This window comes from Aethina tumida, chromosome 1 (assembly GCF_024364675.1).
Source record: "Aethina tumida isolate Nest 87 chromosome 1, icAetTumi1.1, whole genome shotgun sequence".
Taxonomy (NCBI): domain Eukaryota; kingdom Metazoa; phylum Arthropoda; class Insecta; order Coleoptera; family Nitidulidae; genus Aethina; species Aethina tumida.
In genome coordinates this window covers 55,299,961-55,320,179 of record NC_065435.1, presented here as the reverse complement: position 1 = coordinate 55,320,179, position 20,219 = coordinate 55,299,961, and the positions used below count along the sequence as shown (strand labels likewise).

The following is a 20,219-nucleotide window of genomic DNA, read 5'->3' as shown; positions in this document are numbered from 1 at the left end:
GTTGAGCACGTCTCGGCCTAGAATAAAAATGGCGGATTGTTCACGAAATTGCAAACACGAAAGATCTAGACATTAAACGATTTATTTGATGGTTTCGACCTAATTATTTTTACATGTTTTTTTTCCTATTTATACATTTCTTACAAATTTCAAATCAATAAACTGAATAAAATATTTGTTTTTTTTTTTCTTATAATCACCAATTAATTAATGCGAAATAAATTTTTCAATAATTGTTCTGTCTAAAATGTTTGCTGTATATTTTTAGTTTTGAATAACAAACATTTTGTTTCAGTTTTTATTTTTTTTTTTTTTTTTGAATTATGAAGTTTTATCAGGATAATATGCAAATCTTTAATATACCAATTTTGAATATTTTATAAATATGATACATTGTACTGTAAAAACTGTAAAAATTATAGAAATAATACGAGAAAATCTAGTTGACGTCAACGATTATGAATAATTTATTCGTTACCAATATTACTTCGTTATAAGTCGTGTTTGAGGTATGGGAATATTAATAATATAGTTGGGAGCCGGAAATATTATCAAAACAAACATAATTGAGTTTATAGATGAACTGGGAAAATAGAACAAGAAAAGTTATTCATTTACTACGATTCTCAAGAATAATACCAACGATCAAAATTTATTGAAACTATTTTTTCCGAGTAAATTGGAAGAATTTAAGATGATTATGACATATAATTTTAAATAATTACTCTTTTAATAAATTAAATATCAATTTAAATTATTAAATATGTTGTAAAAATTAATTTATTCAACATAAAAATAAATGAAAATTATTTTATTTTTTAGTTATTATTATTTTTTCTAGTTTTTGCTCACGGTACAAATGCGTGATATATTTTATATAAATGTAAAATATTGAAGAATAATTATAAAACGTAATATCACTAAGAGAAGTAGTCATTAAAAAACTCAACCGAAAATCCACCAACCATTGTGGAATAAAGGAGTTATATAGGAACCACCGAGTTACATTAGGTCGCGCCGTGTGCACCAAATGAAATACATTTTTCATGTTCCCATTTCATATTGCAGAGCATATCCGAACGGTCCGCTAGTCACGGATAGAAACCAGATGTAAATGTCGTCAGAAAATTGGATCACTGCTTTCAATGGAATGCTTAGGCAGTAATATAGCCATATAATTCCTAGTAGTGTAATAATGGAAGGACGTTTTTGAATTATTTTTGGAAATCCACCTGAAAATGATGCAATTAAGTAAACGATGACCAGTGACGATCCAAGTAACTTCATAAATACTTCAACCGTCCTTTCTGAACACTGACTACCTTTTCGGTTCAGTATTGTTGCGTGTCGCTGAATATTTTATTGGAAATTTGAATATTCAATCGCACTACCGGAAAATTTAACCCGATATTAAGCACACTCATATTTTTTACGATACCCACATTTTCCTAGAAGTGGCTTTTAAACTCCTTTCCTAACCCGTTTTCGCGATCACTGATTATTCCAATTTTACAGTCTTATCCATGAAATGTATAATTTCGGTCGGCTAACTCGCTGAATGAAGCGCCCGACGTAAAAAATCGATGTAATATTAATTCAGACCGTCAAACGCTCTTTTTGTATTCTTCAGCCATCAGCGATCACTCACTTCCTGCTACAATGCTATTGTAATTTCCAAACAGAAATCAAATATAAATCAGCTCTTTTTAATTAGAGATGAAATATGATGGCTTCCAATTCGTTTCCTTCTAAAGATTACTTAATGATACCGAATGTGACGGCTAACAATTCGTTTCTTCATTTTATACGATTTTAATGATTTTTAGTAGAGGAGTAATTTACAATTTTTTGCAGTCAAAACTATTATGCATTCAGTAAAATATCGGGTCAACTCAGCCAAGTTATGTTGTGTCCACACTAATTGTGACATTACTAATTTTAAATTTTAATTACGGGAAACGACGCAATATTGTTTATTTTCAAAACTCCATCCTTTATGTGACAAAATAAACACAGTAAACCAACAAGTTTAATTAGATGCGATAATTGAATTCATTTTATGTTCTATTTTCTCGATTTTTTTGCCAATTACTAAACGTGTAAAACTGTACGTTTGTGCTGTGTAAACGGTTTTATGTTACCGGAGGTGTAAATAACTCTGAAAACTAACTAATGAAAATGTCAGTGAATCTCAAGCCATTTATTCGAACATAAAAATAATTAACACGTGATTCAATAAATATTGTTTATATAAAATAAAATTTAATTATATTAATTTGTTTATTTATTTTCATTTTTAATAAATTTAAAAAATGAGTACAATTAAAAGTAAAAAAATATATTTAGTCCGGCTTTCACTATCAAAAAAAGATAAAAGATAAATATTATTATTGTATTAATTTTATATATCATTATTTACAATTATAAATTACAATTACAATAATATTTAAAGAATGAATTTTAAGTTATCAAATTGTTTCTCTGCTTTATAATTGAAAATTCTCAAATTAAACAACCTGCGGATAAAAAAGTTATAAAAAATGGTTATCATACTTTTGTAAGTAATTTTCTAATTTTCACCTTCTTTATTTTACTGTTATAATGTTTTAATCGAAGACTTTAAAAACATAAATCAAATATGTCACAAATTGAGATTCAATAGACAAATTTCTTTAATTTTTTATATACAGTTTTGGATGATACAGTAACTGAAAATTTAAACAAAAATATTGAATATGTTAATCATGTATTACTTTTGTAAATTATTAATAGTCAATAGTTAAGGTACCTCATTCTGTACCACCATTACTTGGAGAAGGTCAGCGAAAATCTATGGAGGAAGGTTTAAATTTCGGTATAACTCTGTGGATCTTGTTGGCCATGGCAACAGATTTACATCGGACTGTTGGAAACACTCCAAAGTAATCCTCCCAATATGAAGTTTGATATTACCCTATTGGAAAATTGAACAGAGAAGGGCCTTAAAGTAATGCAACAAATATGGTTTTACAATTTCCTGGATGTTTCCTGGAACAGTCAACTTACTCCAGCTATTCGACGTACAGATTATTCCATAAAAATTGTGGATTTCATCACACAAAATTGTTCAAATCACTCCTAACTTTGACGAGGGCGTTGCAATATGGGAACTATGAGAAACAATCTAAAATACCGGATTCTACAGTAAAAACTTGACATTGAAAAAGATTTCCTTTTTCAGTAAACCACTGGCTGGCAATTGTATGAGTGGTCACAAGGTAATATCCGTAAGCTAAAATTCTAAGGCGGTGAACTTCACGTTTGTTTGTCGCTCGACGTCTTCCTGAACCTCTTGTCGTCTTTCTCGACTGTTCCACACTCACCAACAACTTCGATTCTGCCTCATCCGATTGCCAATTATCACAGACGAAAGTTATGCCTTTTTTAAGGCAATAATTCTCTCTCCATCCAAATAACTTAAATGACTATAATTTGGACGGCATTGTTCTGACGACCTTTTGAAATGAATGAGAAAATCCTTAAACCACAATAAGGGTGAAGTGAATATTGAATTGTGTTTGTATTAAACAAGCTTAACACACAAAAATTGTAGAAAAATGAGTTGTGGACAAGTTTACACGATGTCCTAAAAATCATATTTTGATAAAATTGGGCCGCTGGATCTATGAGTTTGTAAAATTATATTGATTCTAATAATTTCTATGTGTCAATATATAATATTCAATCTAGAAATGTTAAAAATCCGCAAAAAATAATCAGATAATAATGTAACAAAAATTCATCAATTTAAAAGAATGAAATTAAAGAACGTGCCATTAATTATAATTACTAATATTTAAATACTCTAAAAGAAATACTGATATATTCTCATTTAATTTAATTTAAAATGCCAAAATTACAACTTTATTCATAAGAATTAAAAAATTATAAATTATAAACGCAGTAAAGGTTTATGATTAGACTGGAAATTTTATAGTCGAATTGAGTAATACACTCGCGTGCACCATTTTCTTGTTAGTAGTGCCTTAAAAAAGATTTAAACAGCCATTATGCGTGACATAAAACCTCTTGTGAAATTTTGTAACATTTTAGTTTATTTGCTTGCCTTACTTGCAGCAAATGCGCTTTATACATTAACAGTTTAAATGGCATTGACAAAACTTACGCTGTAACAAAAGATGATCTTTATTCCTTATGTCATCTTACGAAATTGCAAACTACAGGAACTAAAGACTTTATCGAAAATAAGTCCTACTTAGATTTTGCACAGAGAGAATAGATATTTCGAATATTCCAAACAGTGTGGAAAAATCTTACAATCGACATTTCCAACGTATTGTAATAACGAATTCGTTCGTAAATAGACAACGCCTTCAGAAATAATTATTTATAATCACATACCAAGTTATGAGACTTTAGGCGGGGTTTTACCTTATCACCCAAGGCATTAGCTCTGCGACAAAAGGATATTTGCTACAGGCTCACAATTTCCCCTCGGAGAATATCCAGGGAATTCGACTTGCTTCCTCATTCTGGCCCCAAAGTCGCTTTTTTACGTCCCCCGTTCTTGTTTCCCGGTGCTCTATCTCCTCGTTTCAGTACCAATTCCTGAGCCTAAATGCATTGTTGACACGAAACACCATCTAATCCATAAGTCTTAATGCTCAAATCCACTGTTTAATAACGCAAAAACGTTTAACTATTTGGCTTTTTATTACTCTATATTTAACAGCGGTAATATTCTTAAGATTTAACAAAAATTAATTTCATATTTTTGTAATTTACCTTCACACCTGATCTTCCAAATGATTCCCAAAATTATACGACAAAATGCAACATATGTTAAAATTAAAATGCACATATGTCGCACTTAATTCCCATAAAGTTGTTTCAATTTAATTCATTAAACAGATGTAAATGGAATGCATCCTTGTTTTTAACATGAATTTCAAATTGACTTTTTGTATTCAACTGGTCTTTCACGTGCATTTATTCTGATATCTATCCAAAGTTAGAACTTTTATTTGATAAGAATCTATTTAAACTATTGACTCTTTCTCTTCATTTTAGCACCACCTGAGGAATATTTTACAAACTAAAAAATGGCTTATTCAAATTGCGGACAGTTTGGCCATTTTAATAGTAGACTTCGAATAGCTTTCACATTGAACCGGCTTATCTTCCAATTTCCTGATCGCACTGTGGCCTTTTGTGCTCCGGTACCAATGACGAACTGATTAAATTCGTACCCGGACACAATCGGCCATTAAACATGAATGCGGCCGCATATATTCACTGCAAATTGGCACAAGATAAAGTGCGAATGTGCCGTCATATTTTATAAATAAAAATTTAGCACGTAATTACAGTATAAACCAATTTGATCGTCCCCAGTTCTTGGAATGTAATGTGATGCCATCACGATGTCGACATACAAAATAAATTTATTTGAATAGTCGTTGAATAAATATACTTATATAGAAATATTGATTATGCGAAAGGACATTTTTTTATGTTTATTTATAAAAACCGCTTTCATTTCCAGTTGGCAGTATTGAATGCCAGTCACGACATGAAGGCAAGGACTACTAAATAATCTTTTATGTTATAAATTGGAAATTCTTGCTAAAATTTAAGGTTAAAAGGTCACACACACGTGCCTTTATCACATTATTTTCAGTCATTTTCACCATTGTACAGATTAATTTATTCATCTTCGGGTGTACAAAAGGTAAGTATGTACGTTCCCGTAAACCCGAACAAAACTCTTTTGCACAGCTTTTCCAGCGCCGTAACGACAAAACAAAACAAACCAGTATAATCCCCCATTCTGAACGCATACACAAATTAACTCGATCACTAACTGTTACCATACCATTACCCGTTTGATGTGTATGTAACTAAATGTTTGCTTAATTGTTTCCAGCACCAATCGGCCGCTCAAGCTCTGGTGAGTGAGATCAAGCTCTTTCTTTTCTACAAATCTCCTCACCTGCTACTCTATGCCCTTCTATTCTTCCTATTTACTATTGTTGCTTGGGCCTTGCTTGTTTTGCTTGTTCCTGTTTGCATGTTTGTCAATTTTTTTTTGTTGTTGATGCTCATCACCTGTCTAATATGATATAAGTTCTGTGTTCTATATTCTACTACACATATTTGTTTTTGTTTTGGTTTATAATATTAATAATTATAGTATAAATTATTCATTTTAAATCAATATTGTTGCCACATTGTCCGACTACAAGATATATAAGTAAATATTTATTTATTATTTATTTATGTACAACTAAGATAATGGATTTTTAATATGAAGGTCTCTATTTCAGAAAATACACACAAAAGAATATGAGACAATTATAAAAGCATTTTTGTATTGGATGCTAAAACCTACGAAATAGGCACGCCAAAAACAAGCAAGAAATTATCGAGATTTCCGGGATAAATTGCTGCAACACGAACTGCATACCGACTGTAGTTTCCAATATCGGTTCATTTTTCTTTCATTTCGTTCTTAACGTTAAAGCTGAAAATTACGGTTTAGATGGATGGAACACTTTAAATATTTCATAGGAGCGGTTCGATCTATGCAACGCAACACTAAAGCTAAATACCAGCCATATTTAAAACGAGCGAGCAATTAGCATTTAGTTGGTAGTTAGACTTTATTCAAGAAAACAAAATAACTATTTAATAATGGATATAGGGACCTTGACACGAACATTTATAATCGATTTTTCTTAACCTACATGGAACGAATCGACTGCACGATTGGGATGCTCAACCTTTTCATTTGGTGTGGTGTCGGTGTTGCACTTCATATTGTCAGGATCAAAAGCCCTGCACTTAATAACGGACTTGTTAATTGCCAGGTATTGATTTATACATAAACGCGAGGCGTCGTTATCCAACATCGACGTCTCGTGGATGTCGATAGCTTTCCAGGCATTCAGATTGCAGAAATTTTAAATAATTTCATCAGTGGAGTTGGCCTTTTTGTAACCACAACCAGTAACTTATATAAAAGGTTTTTCTAAAATAGTTGATTAAAATTTGGGAGGAGTTTGAATAATGAAGAAAGTCTATATTTTTTTCTATAGATTCTCCTGAAGTAAACACAGTCCTTCAAATTTAAATTTGAAAATTTGTTTTTTACTCATATTTTTTTACTCTTTATTATCCTTAAATATGTACCTACAATTTCTCTATAATGATACAGTAGGGTAGATTCTGATTTCAACGCGCCTAAATATTTTTTAATACTATTAAGCTTTTCATATTACTTGTACAATATAGAAGAAAAAAGGTACTTTTGTTTTATATTGATTATTGACAACCGTTTTTAAGATATTTCTGTTATAGTCTTTGAAGAAAATTAAAGTGAACATTAGATCTGAAATATCTCAAAAAAAGGCTGCGGTAATCAAGAGTACCTCTTTTCTTCCAAATTGTGCAAAGAATATGTAAATTTTCATAGTTTTAAAAAATATTTAGCACCGTAAAAAATGGAATGAGAATAAGAGAAGAACCCTTCAGAATCTATGTCACTGTAACAATATTTAAAATGTTAATTACATTTAGTTGTAGGCACGTATTTTAGGATAGTACATATCGAATTTAAATACATTTGAACCAAATGTTACAAAAATGTAAATTTTCACCTGGTACCCTTGATTAATATTGATTATCACAACCGTTCTTAAGATATTAAAATAACTGAACTGAATCTGAAAATTATAGTAAATCTGAAATATTTCAAAAATGACTGTGATAATCAAAATTAATCAAGAATACTTTTTTCTTCCAACTTGTGCAAAGAATATGAAAAAGTTTATGTTTTTAAAAATTATTTAGTGATGTAGGAAATAAGACGAGAAAAAGTGGAGAACACTTCAGAATCTATGCCGCTGTAACAAATGGAAAATGTTAATAACATTCAACTGTAGACACGTATTTTAGGATAATACATATAGAATTTAAACACGACAAGACCAAAGGTTACAGAAATATAAATAGATACCTGGTACCAGTGATTAATATTGATTATCACCACGGTTTTTGGATATTTAAATTTTAATGTTTGAAGAAAATTAAAGTGAATATTAAATCGGAAATATTTAAAAAAAAAGGCTGTGATGACCAAAATTAATCAAGAATACTTTTTTTCTTCCAAATTGTACAAAGAATATGAAAATCTTGATAGTCTTAAAAATTAATCAGTAATATAGACAATAGACCGAGAAAAGGAGGGGAACCCCTCAGAATATATGCCACTGTAACAACATTGAAAATGTTTATAGCATTAAATTATAGGCACGTATTTTAGGATAATATATATAAAATTTAAACATGATTGGACCAAAGGTTAGAGAAATTTAAACTTTATATTTTCTTCAGAAGAAATATAAAAAAATTAGAAGCACCCTGTAGTTTTTTTTATTATTTATGTCTAATCATTTTTATTTAAATTTAAATTTTGTTCAATACTTTATAAAACAATAACTTATTTTCATGAAATATTGTGTCATATATACGGTAAAATATATTATTTTTATATTATGTTTTATTTTCAAATTCCCCAACGTTCCATGAATTTATAGGTAAAACAGAGTTGTAAACGTGTTGTTTTACTTTAACAAATAAGTCTTCCACCAGTTCGCCTTACTTATATGCTCTCTCATCTGTGCAGTTTATTAAATTTCGCAGTTCAATAAGCGAACTTGAAATTTCCACGTTGAGAACATTTAATTTGTACCAGTGTTTGCTATCTCACGTTATTCCATTTTTTTATTTTATCGGACGTGCACTTTGCATTATGAACGAAAAATGTAAATTGAATGCGTCTTCTTCATTATTTGCCCGCAACCGGGAACTGCCGCACAAGAGACACGCCTGATTGTTTGCTTTAGTTGCCTGGCAAACAAGCAAATAGAAATCCGCCATGACACACATACACGTAATAGACCCCAGGATTCTGACGTGCACTGAATGTGACATGTTTCATAAAAAAATAAAATAAAATAAAAAGAAAATAGTGTTATTTATAATTTTAAACTGTTTGCATTATACACAAAATGCTCGGGCTTTATGGCTGTCAACCTTAGGGTATTAATGCAATATTCGCGAAATCCATTGTATGTCGCATGTAACTTTAAATTAAACACAAAGCCACAAAAGGCAGTGAATGTGTTGACATCAGGTCCGTATTTGAGATTTATGTCGGGCCCTTTGTCGCTATCGGCTTTCTGAGAATCGCACTCGCTATTCGTCTTTGTCATCTTCCTTGATTCCACGTCATGAATATATCAATGAGAGATTTGTTCTGAAAAAATTTTTTTTCTTTTATTTATAGTTCATACATGTATACTGTGCAAATGTGCGATGTTGTAAAATGCGATTTTCTCCTTATTATTGTTTACGTGTTGTGTGTTAATAACGAAAAACTTTTTTCTTTTTCAGTCCGCATCAGTCAGTGTCATAGTAGATTCTGGCCAGGTCAGTGGAGTATTTAAATACTGTTGCCTATCCTGATTCATCTCTTTTCACTCACTCATACTCTCTATTTCGATCTGTAATTCTCCTCTATACATTCTACCCTTTGTTGTTATTTGTCAAAGCAGAAATAAACATTAGTTTGCGAATAGTAATTTAATTGAAATTAGAAATGCATGATTACCCGATCCTAGGTAATTAATATCGTTTATTTCTGCATAATTTCCTGACATGTATCCTAACATTTATCGTTATCATCATCATCACCATCATCATCATCAGTGTTACTTTGCCATTGAATGACGATAATTGAATGTTACTAAATGTTTCATGTTTAAGACTACTTGGTCTGGTTTAGTGTTTATTAACTGTTTTATGAAATGAAATGATTGGCAAAAGTAGAATAGGCAACTATAGAATACTCTACTGATCTTTCCAAACTCCAAACAATATTTCTTTTTCATTTTTATCAATCCAATGTGCATGTGGACAATTAACTGTATGGAAGAAATATTGTTTTTTACGTTTTTTAAAAATTATCAATAACTAACTGCATATTCGGCAATAATCTTGGAAAACGGCTAAATGACTAATAAATGTTCTGCATGTAAAGCGTTTCTTGATAACCTTGGAATGGAATGAGTTTCATTAATGTTGAATGTTTGGATAAATCTTTTTTGTTAGACTGAAACAATTAGATAGAATATCTTTTGATATTATAGTAATATCAGAAAAACCTTAATTACATTTAGATCAGATAACATAATAAATAAATATTAAAAATTTTAATTAGATTTTTTTAACACAAGAAAATCTAAGGATATTTTTGTTTCAGACCTTCATGTAACTAAAATATGAAATTCACTTATCATTAGTTTTTAGCATAAAATACTAAACTGTACAAATTAACCTAAAATAATTATAATAAAAAGTAAGTACTCCTCAACTGCTCTACGTCTCTTGAACGTAGACCAAATAAGGTGATCAATATCATTTTGAGGTATTTGAATCCATTTTGTCTGCAAGAGCTCTAAAAGTGTTGAGAATATTGCTCATTTTTGGTAAAATTCTTCTTTGAAACATATGCCAAATGTGCTCTATTGAATGTGAAAAAACGTCACAAAAAGTTCTATTGCCACTCCAAACCATTACCTCTACATGTAAACACTAGCTGGACATGCCTAAGATGCAAGCAGGATAAAAATTGATAATCGTCAATCATTTTCAAGCCAGTTTTCTTCATGCTACTCCAATCTTGCCCCGCGATTGCCCTTAATAACAGATGGAGATCTTATTGGTCTCTTAGAATATAGATTGCTGTAACTCCGTTACCAGGTTGTATACGAGCAGTTTATGTTATCCATTCTGACTATCACATTCTCTAAAAAGCCTCCACATCCGACTATTGACATTTTGGAAAAGACTAAACCTATTCCACTGCTTGATTTAACCCTTCCAAAGTTAAATGTTTTCGATCCATTGTAAAACTCAATAATTTTGAAACAATAGCCATATAACAGTCGTTTCAGAATGAAATAAATACAAATAAATGTTAAATAGTTTATAGTATACATTTTATATATATTTTTATAAAATAAGGCAGGGCTTTTCTATATAAAAATTTCACAATATGGTATAAATAATAAGAACATTAAAAATTAAAAATAAATAATATTTGCAAGTAAATTTTTCATATAATATCCTTAGAGATTCTTCTTGAGTGTGGATGTTATTTAAAGTAGGTAGATAAATATTATTAAGAGTACATTTAATTCTTTCAAAATTTAGTTTTAAGATACTATTAACGTTTGTTATTTATTTTAATTTTCATTGTAAATATTCTTAAATGACATGAAATGTTGGAACTTTTGAATTCTTGGATATATTCATTCACCTACTGTTGATGATTAAGCCAGGTGAAAGTAATAATTCTGACAAGAAATGTAGATTGATAATGAGGTACTATTTAAATATGGACAGAAAAATTAATATTTAATTGAATAGGGTATACACTGTCATAATTTCACTGGTTAACAACGTTAGCCAAACATCTTAAATGTCTCAGGAACAGTTTTGAAAACATTTTAAACAATGCGAAGGAAAACGCAAAGGAGCTTAATGAAAGTGAGCAAGCAGCGTTCCGTTTGAAAGTCGACAACAATAAACCGTCGTCGACCTTGCGGTTTCTCGCTCGAAAACGACAATGCGAAAGAAGAAAGTGTTGTTACATCTAGGCCCGCGGACGTGGAAAACCGAGCCGCATTTTCGCCCGTCGAGCGTCAGGTCCACTGTTCGTGGCGTTTCTTTTCCGAAACAAACAAGGTCAATTGTGTTCGGGTTTCCTTATGTTCCCTTTTAATTGAAAACTTCGTATCTGGCCGGGGGAAACCGGAGCTGTCCTTACCCGTGTATCAGATGTGTCGATATTCGATGGCTCTTTGTTATCGGGAGCATATTTTTAAACCGCCTTTGTTGCCCACTAAGTGCTGTCGACTTCCTATCGGACAAACAAACTCTTACTTACGACAAAGGAATATGGTAATATCATCAGTTTTTGGTGCCCCGCATTACAAATTGTGCCGTGGTTGTTTGTACTGCTGTCTATTCTGAAAGAATCCGGGTCAGTCGGCGAACAATGTTTACGGCAAACAATATTTTATTCAATTTCCACGATAAAATCAATTTTAATTCGAAATCATGTTTTTCAATAATAGCATAAAATAGAGGGTCTAAATTTATATTAATCGTTTTTTGATTATAAATCAATAACCTCTAATTTTATTGTCAAGGCAGTTAAATGTTCATTAGATATTATGTATTTACGTTTAGCCGGATGGAAACCTAATGTCTTTATGGAATAGATCATGGTCATACATTACATGTAAAATGCATGGCACTTGAAGGTTGACTGTACATTACGGAAAAAATGTATTTGTACGGTTTTAAAGAGCTTAATGAAATATACTTATACATCTTCCTGGCACACCTTGACAAATAAGTCGAATGTATAGTGTTACAAACACCCCTCACATCCAGGTACTAAAAATAAAATCAATCACTTTGATTTTAATGAAATAACGTAAATAATTTTGTAAAATAAATCTTTTAATAGAATTTAATGCTTACGTAATACTCTCCATGACTTGAATGATTTATATTATGTTCTTCATTTACACATCAAACTATAATTAATTTAAAGATTCGTGATTAGTATCAATCAAACAGATGCATATTAATTATTGGAGCAAACGCTAAAGATAAATTAAACCGAATGACACGTAAATGAATTCATCGAATCAAGAGCTCCTACATTTACTCATCGCCAAATTACAGTTATGAAATTAAATTGACGGGCCCCATTTAAATGAGTGAAAATGGCAACAGAGGTATTAGATCTGATTTTACGTTACCCATTATGAGTATTGTGCATTTTATTGAAGATATAGACGAATTTCTCGTGTCACTTGTTGTTGCCACGGTCTTTTTATTTTTGGCATTACTAGCTGTCATTGGATTTATGACAATTTTCGCTCTATTTTGCGCATACTTTATAATATTTCACTAACTATCATATACAATGGCTTTGGGCAAAGGCGAATGGAGAACCCCTAATATTGAGCATAACTTTCAAAAGGAAGTCAACCTAAAATTCGATACCACAGGATGGGTAAGACTAAATAATTAATACAACATTATGCTATATTTCCAATCGTTTTAGAAACCCGATAAGGTTGATCTGGATCCGGTCATTTCGTATTACCGCAACAATTTGTTTTACCCCGATCAAACCCAATACGACCTATTTTTTGCTTTCACCAAACCTTTTCCGATATGGGACAACAAAAAACCTAGATGTAATAGACCATACATGCCCGTTGTCAGGGAAAATATATTTCAGCAAGTATGAATAATTTAACTAATCTAAAATGTTTCCTCGTACACATTGTGTGATGTGGATAAGATTAATAAGACTGTTATAATTATTCCAATATTTGTCTGTTACTTGACAGTTTTTTAAAACATTTATTAATTTTTATTCACCACACACAGCTTCAATTTTGCTGCATTTTAAACTATTTTACCTATCTCAAATTTCCAGTTTATTTAATATAAACTGTAATTTAAAGTCGCAGTGGGTGTTAAAATAATTTTTAAACATTTTAAAGAACAGTGAGAAAATTCAGATGGCAGACAATTTTTGTTGGTACTACGAGAAAATGTACTTCAACAACTAAGATATATTTTTAATTTGCAGTTCCCCAGGTAGTATTAAAATAATTTTCCTTGATCCGACATAAGTGTTATACGTAGGTACATTTCCCAGGGGGAGGCGCTTTTGTGTGCAGCATGTGTTAAACTTTTATCGCCTTTACACTAGTCGGGCACAGTGGCATCGTAAAAAGTCCTGTTAAATCTTGCAAAGCCTTGAAATTATAATGAAGTCATTCAGCAGCTTCGAATAATCAACATTGAATTATCCAAACTGCCTTCAACTCAGATTACTGTAACAATTTCAAAGTAAAGTTTATAACATGGACGTTTAGACGTTTTAAATTTTACATAAATACGGAGTGTTACAGAAAATTTAACAACGACTGGTCCATTCTTGTCATCATTTTTTATTCATAATATGTTCGTGTCTAGAAAGTAATGAACCAATTTCTTAAGAAACTATCGAATTAGCACCAATAAATTAAATTTTAATAAACAATATATAAAACGTTTCAGAATTAAACTTTTCAAAATATCTTATTTTTTAATAAAATTTTTTTATAAAAATTAATTGAAAGTTGCAAAAAAGAAATATGTTTTCAACCAAATGAAATGAAATTGCTGGAAACATACATAGATTTCATTTCCCTGAAAATATAAAATCATTACCAAAGTGGACCGGTCGATTTTAAATGGAATAGCCCAGCGATTTAATTGCGCAGATTTCCAATTAGACATAAAACAGCAATTCATTTGAAAATGTATTTGATACACGAAATTGCCTTTATAATTTGTTTCAGAAGATGCAAAATTAAAAAAAAATATATGTCAATCCCTGTAAATTTTTAAATGCTAAAAAGTAGCTCAGTTTTTTGTTAACATTTGATGAAACCAAAAATAGACTTTAAATTTGTACATTTCAATCAAAATTTTATAGCAATTAGTTTACAATACACAGGTTTTTCTACTTACAGTAGTGGTCTTTATTATAGTAACTTCTAAAAATATTTTATTTTTTGGACATTTGGATTGTTATTCATAATTTTGATACACATCCATGGCATAGATTTCACCTATTTCCAAATATACAACAAGCTTTTTGAATTGTTATGATGAGTTCATTTAAAATTTTAAAATTTTTATGACAAATTTGGTGATATACATGATTTCCCATGTCATTGGGTTAAGGTCTAGAAATTTTGACACTCAAGACAAAATATTGCTCTTAACCAATTTGTCAGAATTTTGAATTAGTGTTTGGGATTGTTTTCAAGTTGAAATCCTTTATTACGTAGCGTCATCCCATCAATATATGAAACCAAATTGTTGTTTAATGTATATAAACATCCCCATAGCATAATTGAATCATCACCATGTTTCATGTAACAATCTTTTTGTGTAGTTCCATCCCTGTAAGATGTTCAAGCTAAGCAGAACCATCATTTCTTTATAAATTAAATTTACATTCATCACTAAAAACTCGTCTCCTCTGTTCTGTAGTCCAGTGAAGGTCATCTTAAGTAATTCAAAATTGGGCTTTCATATTTTTAGTAGAAACAAGGGTTTTTCTTGTAGGTCTTTTAGCAAGTCCCATTTTTTCCAGGTTGGCTTTAATTTTAGTTGTCTGTAAGACTGATGATTGTTTTTGGACATTTTGAACTCGAAAACTTTTTTCTTAGGTAGCTTAGCTTGGTCAGATTTAATAATTTTGTCCATTGATAGGTATTGGCATCCAATTCAAGCAGTTCATATTTTTAATATATTTTAATAAATAAATATAAGTTAGTAACTATAGCCACTAACTGAGACAATATTTGGGAAACTCACAATCCTGTAATATAAAAAGTCATAAAATATTTCTCAAATTAAATTCTTTCAGTAGAAACTATTTTTAATTTACAACTTATGCAATAAATGTTCTCTAACCTTCCATGTACACTTCTTTAAAAAATGTGTTTAGATATAATCAAATCAATGAAAGTAGCTGAAAAATGAATTTTTAATAAGCAACCAAAAATATTCAGCAATCGACAGATCCAAAGTAGTGTGAAGGACCTTCGAAATTATTTAAATGCGTAACCTTTCTGATAAAATTGCCACGGCTATACTATAACACACCTAAATAGTTAACAATAACATCGCCGTTAAATAAATAACGCATATGAATAATAAAACGAGTTTGGCTCGCACTCGTAAACCGCCGACACGACAACCGGCTGAAACGCCCGGTTGCATGTTTCTTGGCGCTTACTTTTCTGAAACACAGACACGAATTTTACTATTTATCGCACGGCTCGATTCAATTCAAATTGAATTAACACACCGAGTGCCCTCCCCTTTACTCCATCGCGTAGTTGCATCGACCGAACGTGGAACGGGTTGCACTAATTGCTGGCCCACCGAGAACGTTACCTACTTGTTACGTCCTTGTTGCGAACATGTTACCTGACACCGGTACTTTACATTAAAAGCCGACTATTTTTTAGGAATGGAAAAAAGCTGTGCCGGTTTTGACGTCTCATTTGTACGGCAAAAGACCGCCGATTGATTGGGAAGACACCTCTCACAGACGAGCTAACATGACGGCCGACATGTACAGGAGATTCGGCATAATGACCGCACTTGACGAATGACTTTGTTATCGCTATCTGGAGCCATAATTGTATCAGACTGTTTCAATAAAATTGCTTTTGGTATACACATATGTATAATTACGGGCTTAGATAAGACCAGAAGTGGCTTGTGTAACAATTAACACGAATCCTGCATGCTAAATCTAACTGCTGCTAAATTACTAAACTCCGTTTGATAGTTGATACTTGCGAGTCCATTAGTTCTCAAGAGCTAATTAAGCTGATGCATAAAACAGTGCATTTCTAATTACGACGTTGAAGGGAAATTATAAGCCGTCTACAAAGGATAAAAAAGTTGAATAGCGAGACGCGTTCCCTCGGCGCAAAAGACTAAAATGGATGGGGAAACGTTCAGAATTAAGAATGGAGCTTTGATATTTTTTAGGTTTTGTTCTGGCGGTCTCCAGCCGAACAATTCCTTCTTCGAATATATATTTTTTTGTTTTGTTTATTGTCGGCGATTTGATTTTTTTGTTTACGTGCATTGTGGGAAATGGTCAGACGGATTTGTTTGAGTTAGTCTTTCTGATGTCGTGTTTTGAGTTTATCTTGCTTTTGAAGAAATTAAAACTTTAGGAAAATACTTGTGTTTGTGTACAGTTTTCTAGATGTCTTGATAAGTGAAAGACGTTGGACTAATATTTATTTGTTGTTTGAAATCCATTGTTTACAAATTTTAAAAAATTATACTTGTATTTGTTCTTTGTTTATAAAAGTTTAAAAATCAAATAGTTTACATTTTGTTTATAAGATACAAATATCTTTATAGATTTTTCATCAAAATAGTTCATTTATCTAAAAAATCAATTTATGATGAATTATATAAAAGAAAATTGTATAGATAAAAAAATATATTAAATAATCAATAATTATTTTCAAAAGCTCAAGGGTTATTGTATTATTTTTCCATAGACATGCATTATAATTATTTATTTATGTTAAAGAATATAAGAAAATGGAGATCAACACATTCATTGTGAATAAAATTCTGTGTTAAGTGCTACGAAAATGTTATAATAGTTCCATTTTAAATATGAAAGTTATTTTAAAGGTATTTAAAACAGGAAAAGAGTAAACGGACATAATTTATGTACCAAGATCATTAAAGGTTGAAGTAAATCTATTGGTTCATTCTTGGTTGATCTACACTAGTAATTAAAAGTATGGAACAATTTGAGGGAATTGATTATTTTTGTTAATTTCTGTTTATCGAAAATTTGTTATATCACTTAAAGATATCGAAAAAAAACATCTTTAGGTAGTCAATATTTTTGTCCGGTATTATGTATTCCAGTATTAATTGCGTTAACATTTTTGATGTTGAGCAAAAAAATATAATACTTTAAGATTACAAGAATGAATTCAGTTTTCGCTAAGTCTGTAAAGATGGGTAAAAACGAATATTTATCAGAAGATTTGAAAAAACGAATCGTAGATTTTCGTAGTGATTGATCAACGTCAAGTTTCACAAAATTTAAGAATTAAAAATTAGGTATTATTTCAAAAATTTTGAGAAAATTTCGTGTGCTGGGCAATGTAAAAAAACGTATAAAATCAAACGTAAATGTCCATAAACGCATCAGTTGGATGCAACAAAATTATCAAGACAAATTAACCAGGGAATATCTCGAGATTTTGGTGGAGATGTTTCTAACTGAATAGATTTCGGTTATGTAAAGCGGGCTATATATATATATATATATATACAATAAACTCTTTCCAAATTTATTTCTTGTATATGATATTAATCCATACTTATCTCCTTTATTTTTATATGTATGTATTTTTTTTTATTTATTTTATTTTAATCGAAAATTGCATACATATATATTGTGGCACCTTTAAAAATAAATAAATGAAATAATTAGGATGATTAATTATGATCAATGTAATGGTTATTATTTAAAATTACATACAATAATTTACAAATATCTACATAAATATAAAATCATTTAAATAACCAATTAATATCGCTTTACACTTTAATTATTTCCTGAGTCGTTATTATCCGTTGACACAGAGCACATCAACTCATCCAAATTCACAAATTGAAAACATAATTGAATATAAATTCTGCAAATGCAAAAGTAGTTATTAGCGCACGTACAGATTGTAATTTGTGGTTTCCAGCTCTCGTGGGACCGGTAAAGCTGTAACGATATCGTCAGGGTGACATGTGCGTACGCACGAACGAATTTGTGCAACAATTTAATTAAATTTCGGATCATTCCTCGGAGACAATTCACGAGTGAAATGCCACAGCAACTCCAGATATTTTCTAATTTATTCATGCTTCTATAAACCAGTTAATAGGCATATTCCTAAGTAACGTCAGTTGAAAATGTGGCGAATGCATCGGATAATTGCAATTTAGGCGAAGGCGCCTCATTCAAACAACCCACGTACGTGGTACAATTCCTCGCATCGCAATTAATAGAAATCGGATCGTTCGCCGGTGAACGGTGGGAGATATGGGTCGTGGAAAATGCTTATTTTATTGGAAAACGTAAAGGGTGAAAGACAGAAAGAGAGGGGGACGCATCGTGCGCAGGCACGAATTTTTGAGGTCGCATTCAAGGTACGTTTACGTACGTACGAACGTACGTGGCGGAAAACGGGCGCTCCCCTCCCAAAAAAAAAACGGGAGAAAACTGAGGGAACGCACGAAGGCGACGCGTAAAAGAGCGGAAAGAAAAGAAGAGGCGTATAAATTATCGTTTTCTAATCGTGTCGGTGGAGAATTATCCGACCGCTCAGTATCAATTGCGGGTCAATTCAACCGCTGTCACAGCAGAAATCCCCGGTCCAGGCAGAATTCCTCGCAAAATAATTTATGTCTCGGTGCCCCGGTCCCCTGTTCGTGACGTCAATCCCTCTTACCTAACTAATATACGGCCCCTTCTCCTTTGTTTGGGCCGACGACGGTAATGTAATAACGTTTTTTGATTTATTTCGAGTCGGTTTCGGCTGGTTTTTGGGGAGTTTACTGGCTGCTTATATCATTTTTGGATTTAGGTGCTTTTTTCTTCTGTTTCGTCTCGTTTCGCTATTTGAGATCAGTTTGTTTTTTCTTAATATATTTTATTTGTAATATGAATTACAAAATTGATATTCTAAAAAATATCCTGATCAATTAATGTACATATTTTATTTATATAATTCTAAATTTAAGAATTTTAGAAATAATAATATTGCAGATAATTAAAAAAATAATTAAATTAATTTAGTTTATTATTGCAAATATATTAAATATGCAAACCTACTTTAACAAATAATGTAAATAGTCATTATAAAAGTGTTTAGTAATTTTAAATATATCTTAATTTAACCAATTTATTAGAAATATACACTAACTAAATTAAAATTGTTAATAAAACTTATTTATTTTTTTAATTTATCTAGAAAATCATTATAAAAAGAAAAACAAATAAAAAATTAAATGTTAATAATAATAGAAATTTTGTTCATCTTTACACTTTATGACGTTAAAGATTTTATTACGTTAAGTGGTATGTATATTTTAAAGAAATAAATATATAATAAATTAAATTAAAATTCATTTCTGGAAAAAATATAGATAATAAAAAAATAACAATTATTTTTATGTATAAATGAAAATAATATATTATAATTAAATACATTAAAATATAATATTTTACTAACAGTTAAATTTATGTTTATAAAATACTTAAACATTAAGTAATAAGAAATAAATTGAAAATTACACAATAATTTTAAATAATTACCCTGTTTTAGAAATAATATTATTATAAAACACTTTTCCAGTTATCTAAAAAGAATTAAATATCCATTGTTTAATTTATCTCGAAATTCATTACAAAAATAAAACACATAAAAAATAAAATATAGTAATAATTGAGATTT

General features: G+C 30.5%; 2 protein-coding genes across 6 annotated transcripts in view; both read left to right on the top strand.

Annotated features, from left to right (window-relative positions):
* The window catches only part of LOC109602724 (sodium/potassium/calcium exchanger Nckx30C), an 80,717-nt gene that overhangs the window by 1,183 nt on the left and 59,315 nt on the right, over positions 1 to 20,219 (top strand). For 2 of the 5 annotated variants that reach the window (XM_020019163.2, XM_020019155.2), the window contains exons 2-3: positions 5,927 to 5,950; positions 9,457 to 9,492. The exons of 2 other annotated variants lie outside the window; for them this stretch is intronic. In XM_020019163.2, coding sequence (XP_019874722.1) covers positions 5,927 to 5,950; positions 9,457 to 9,492 — 60 coding nt within the window. The remainder of the gene's footprint in view (positions 1 to 5,926; positions 5,951 to 9,456; positions 9,493 to 20,219) is intronic. One more of the 5 variants, XM_020019178.2, reaches the window with a different exon arrangement.
* On the top strand, positions 12,917 to 16,399 carry LOC109602766 (uncharacterized). The gene is made up of 3 exons (XM_020019203.2): positions 12,917 to 13,156; positions 13,208 to 13,390; positions 16,188 to 16,399. The coding sequence occupies exons 1-3, from the start codon at positions 13,067 to 13,069 to the stop codon at positions 16,332 to 16,334; spliced, it is 420 nt and encodes a 139-aa protein (XP_019874762.1). The 5' UTR covers positions 12,917 to 13,066; the 3' UTR covers positions 16,335 to 16,399.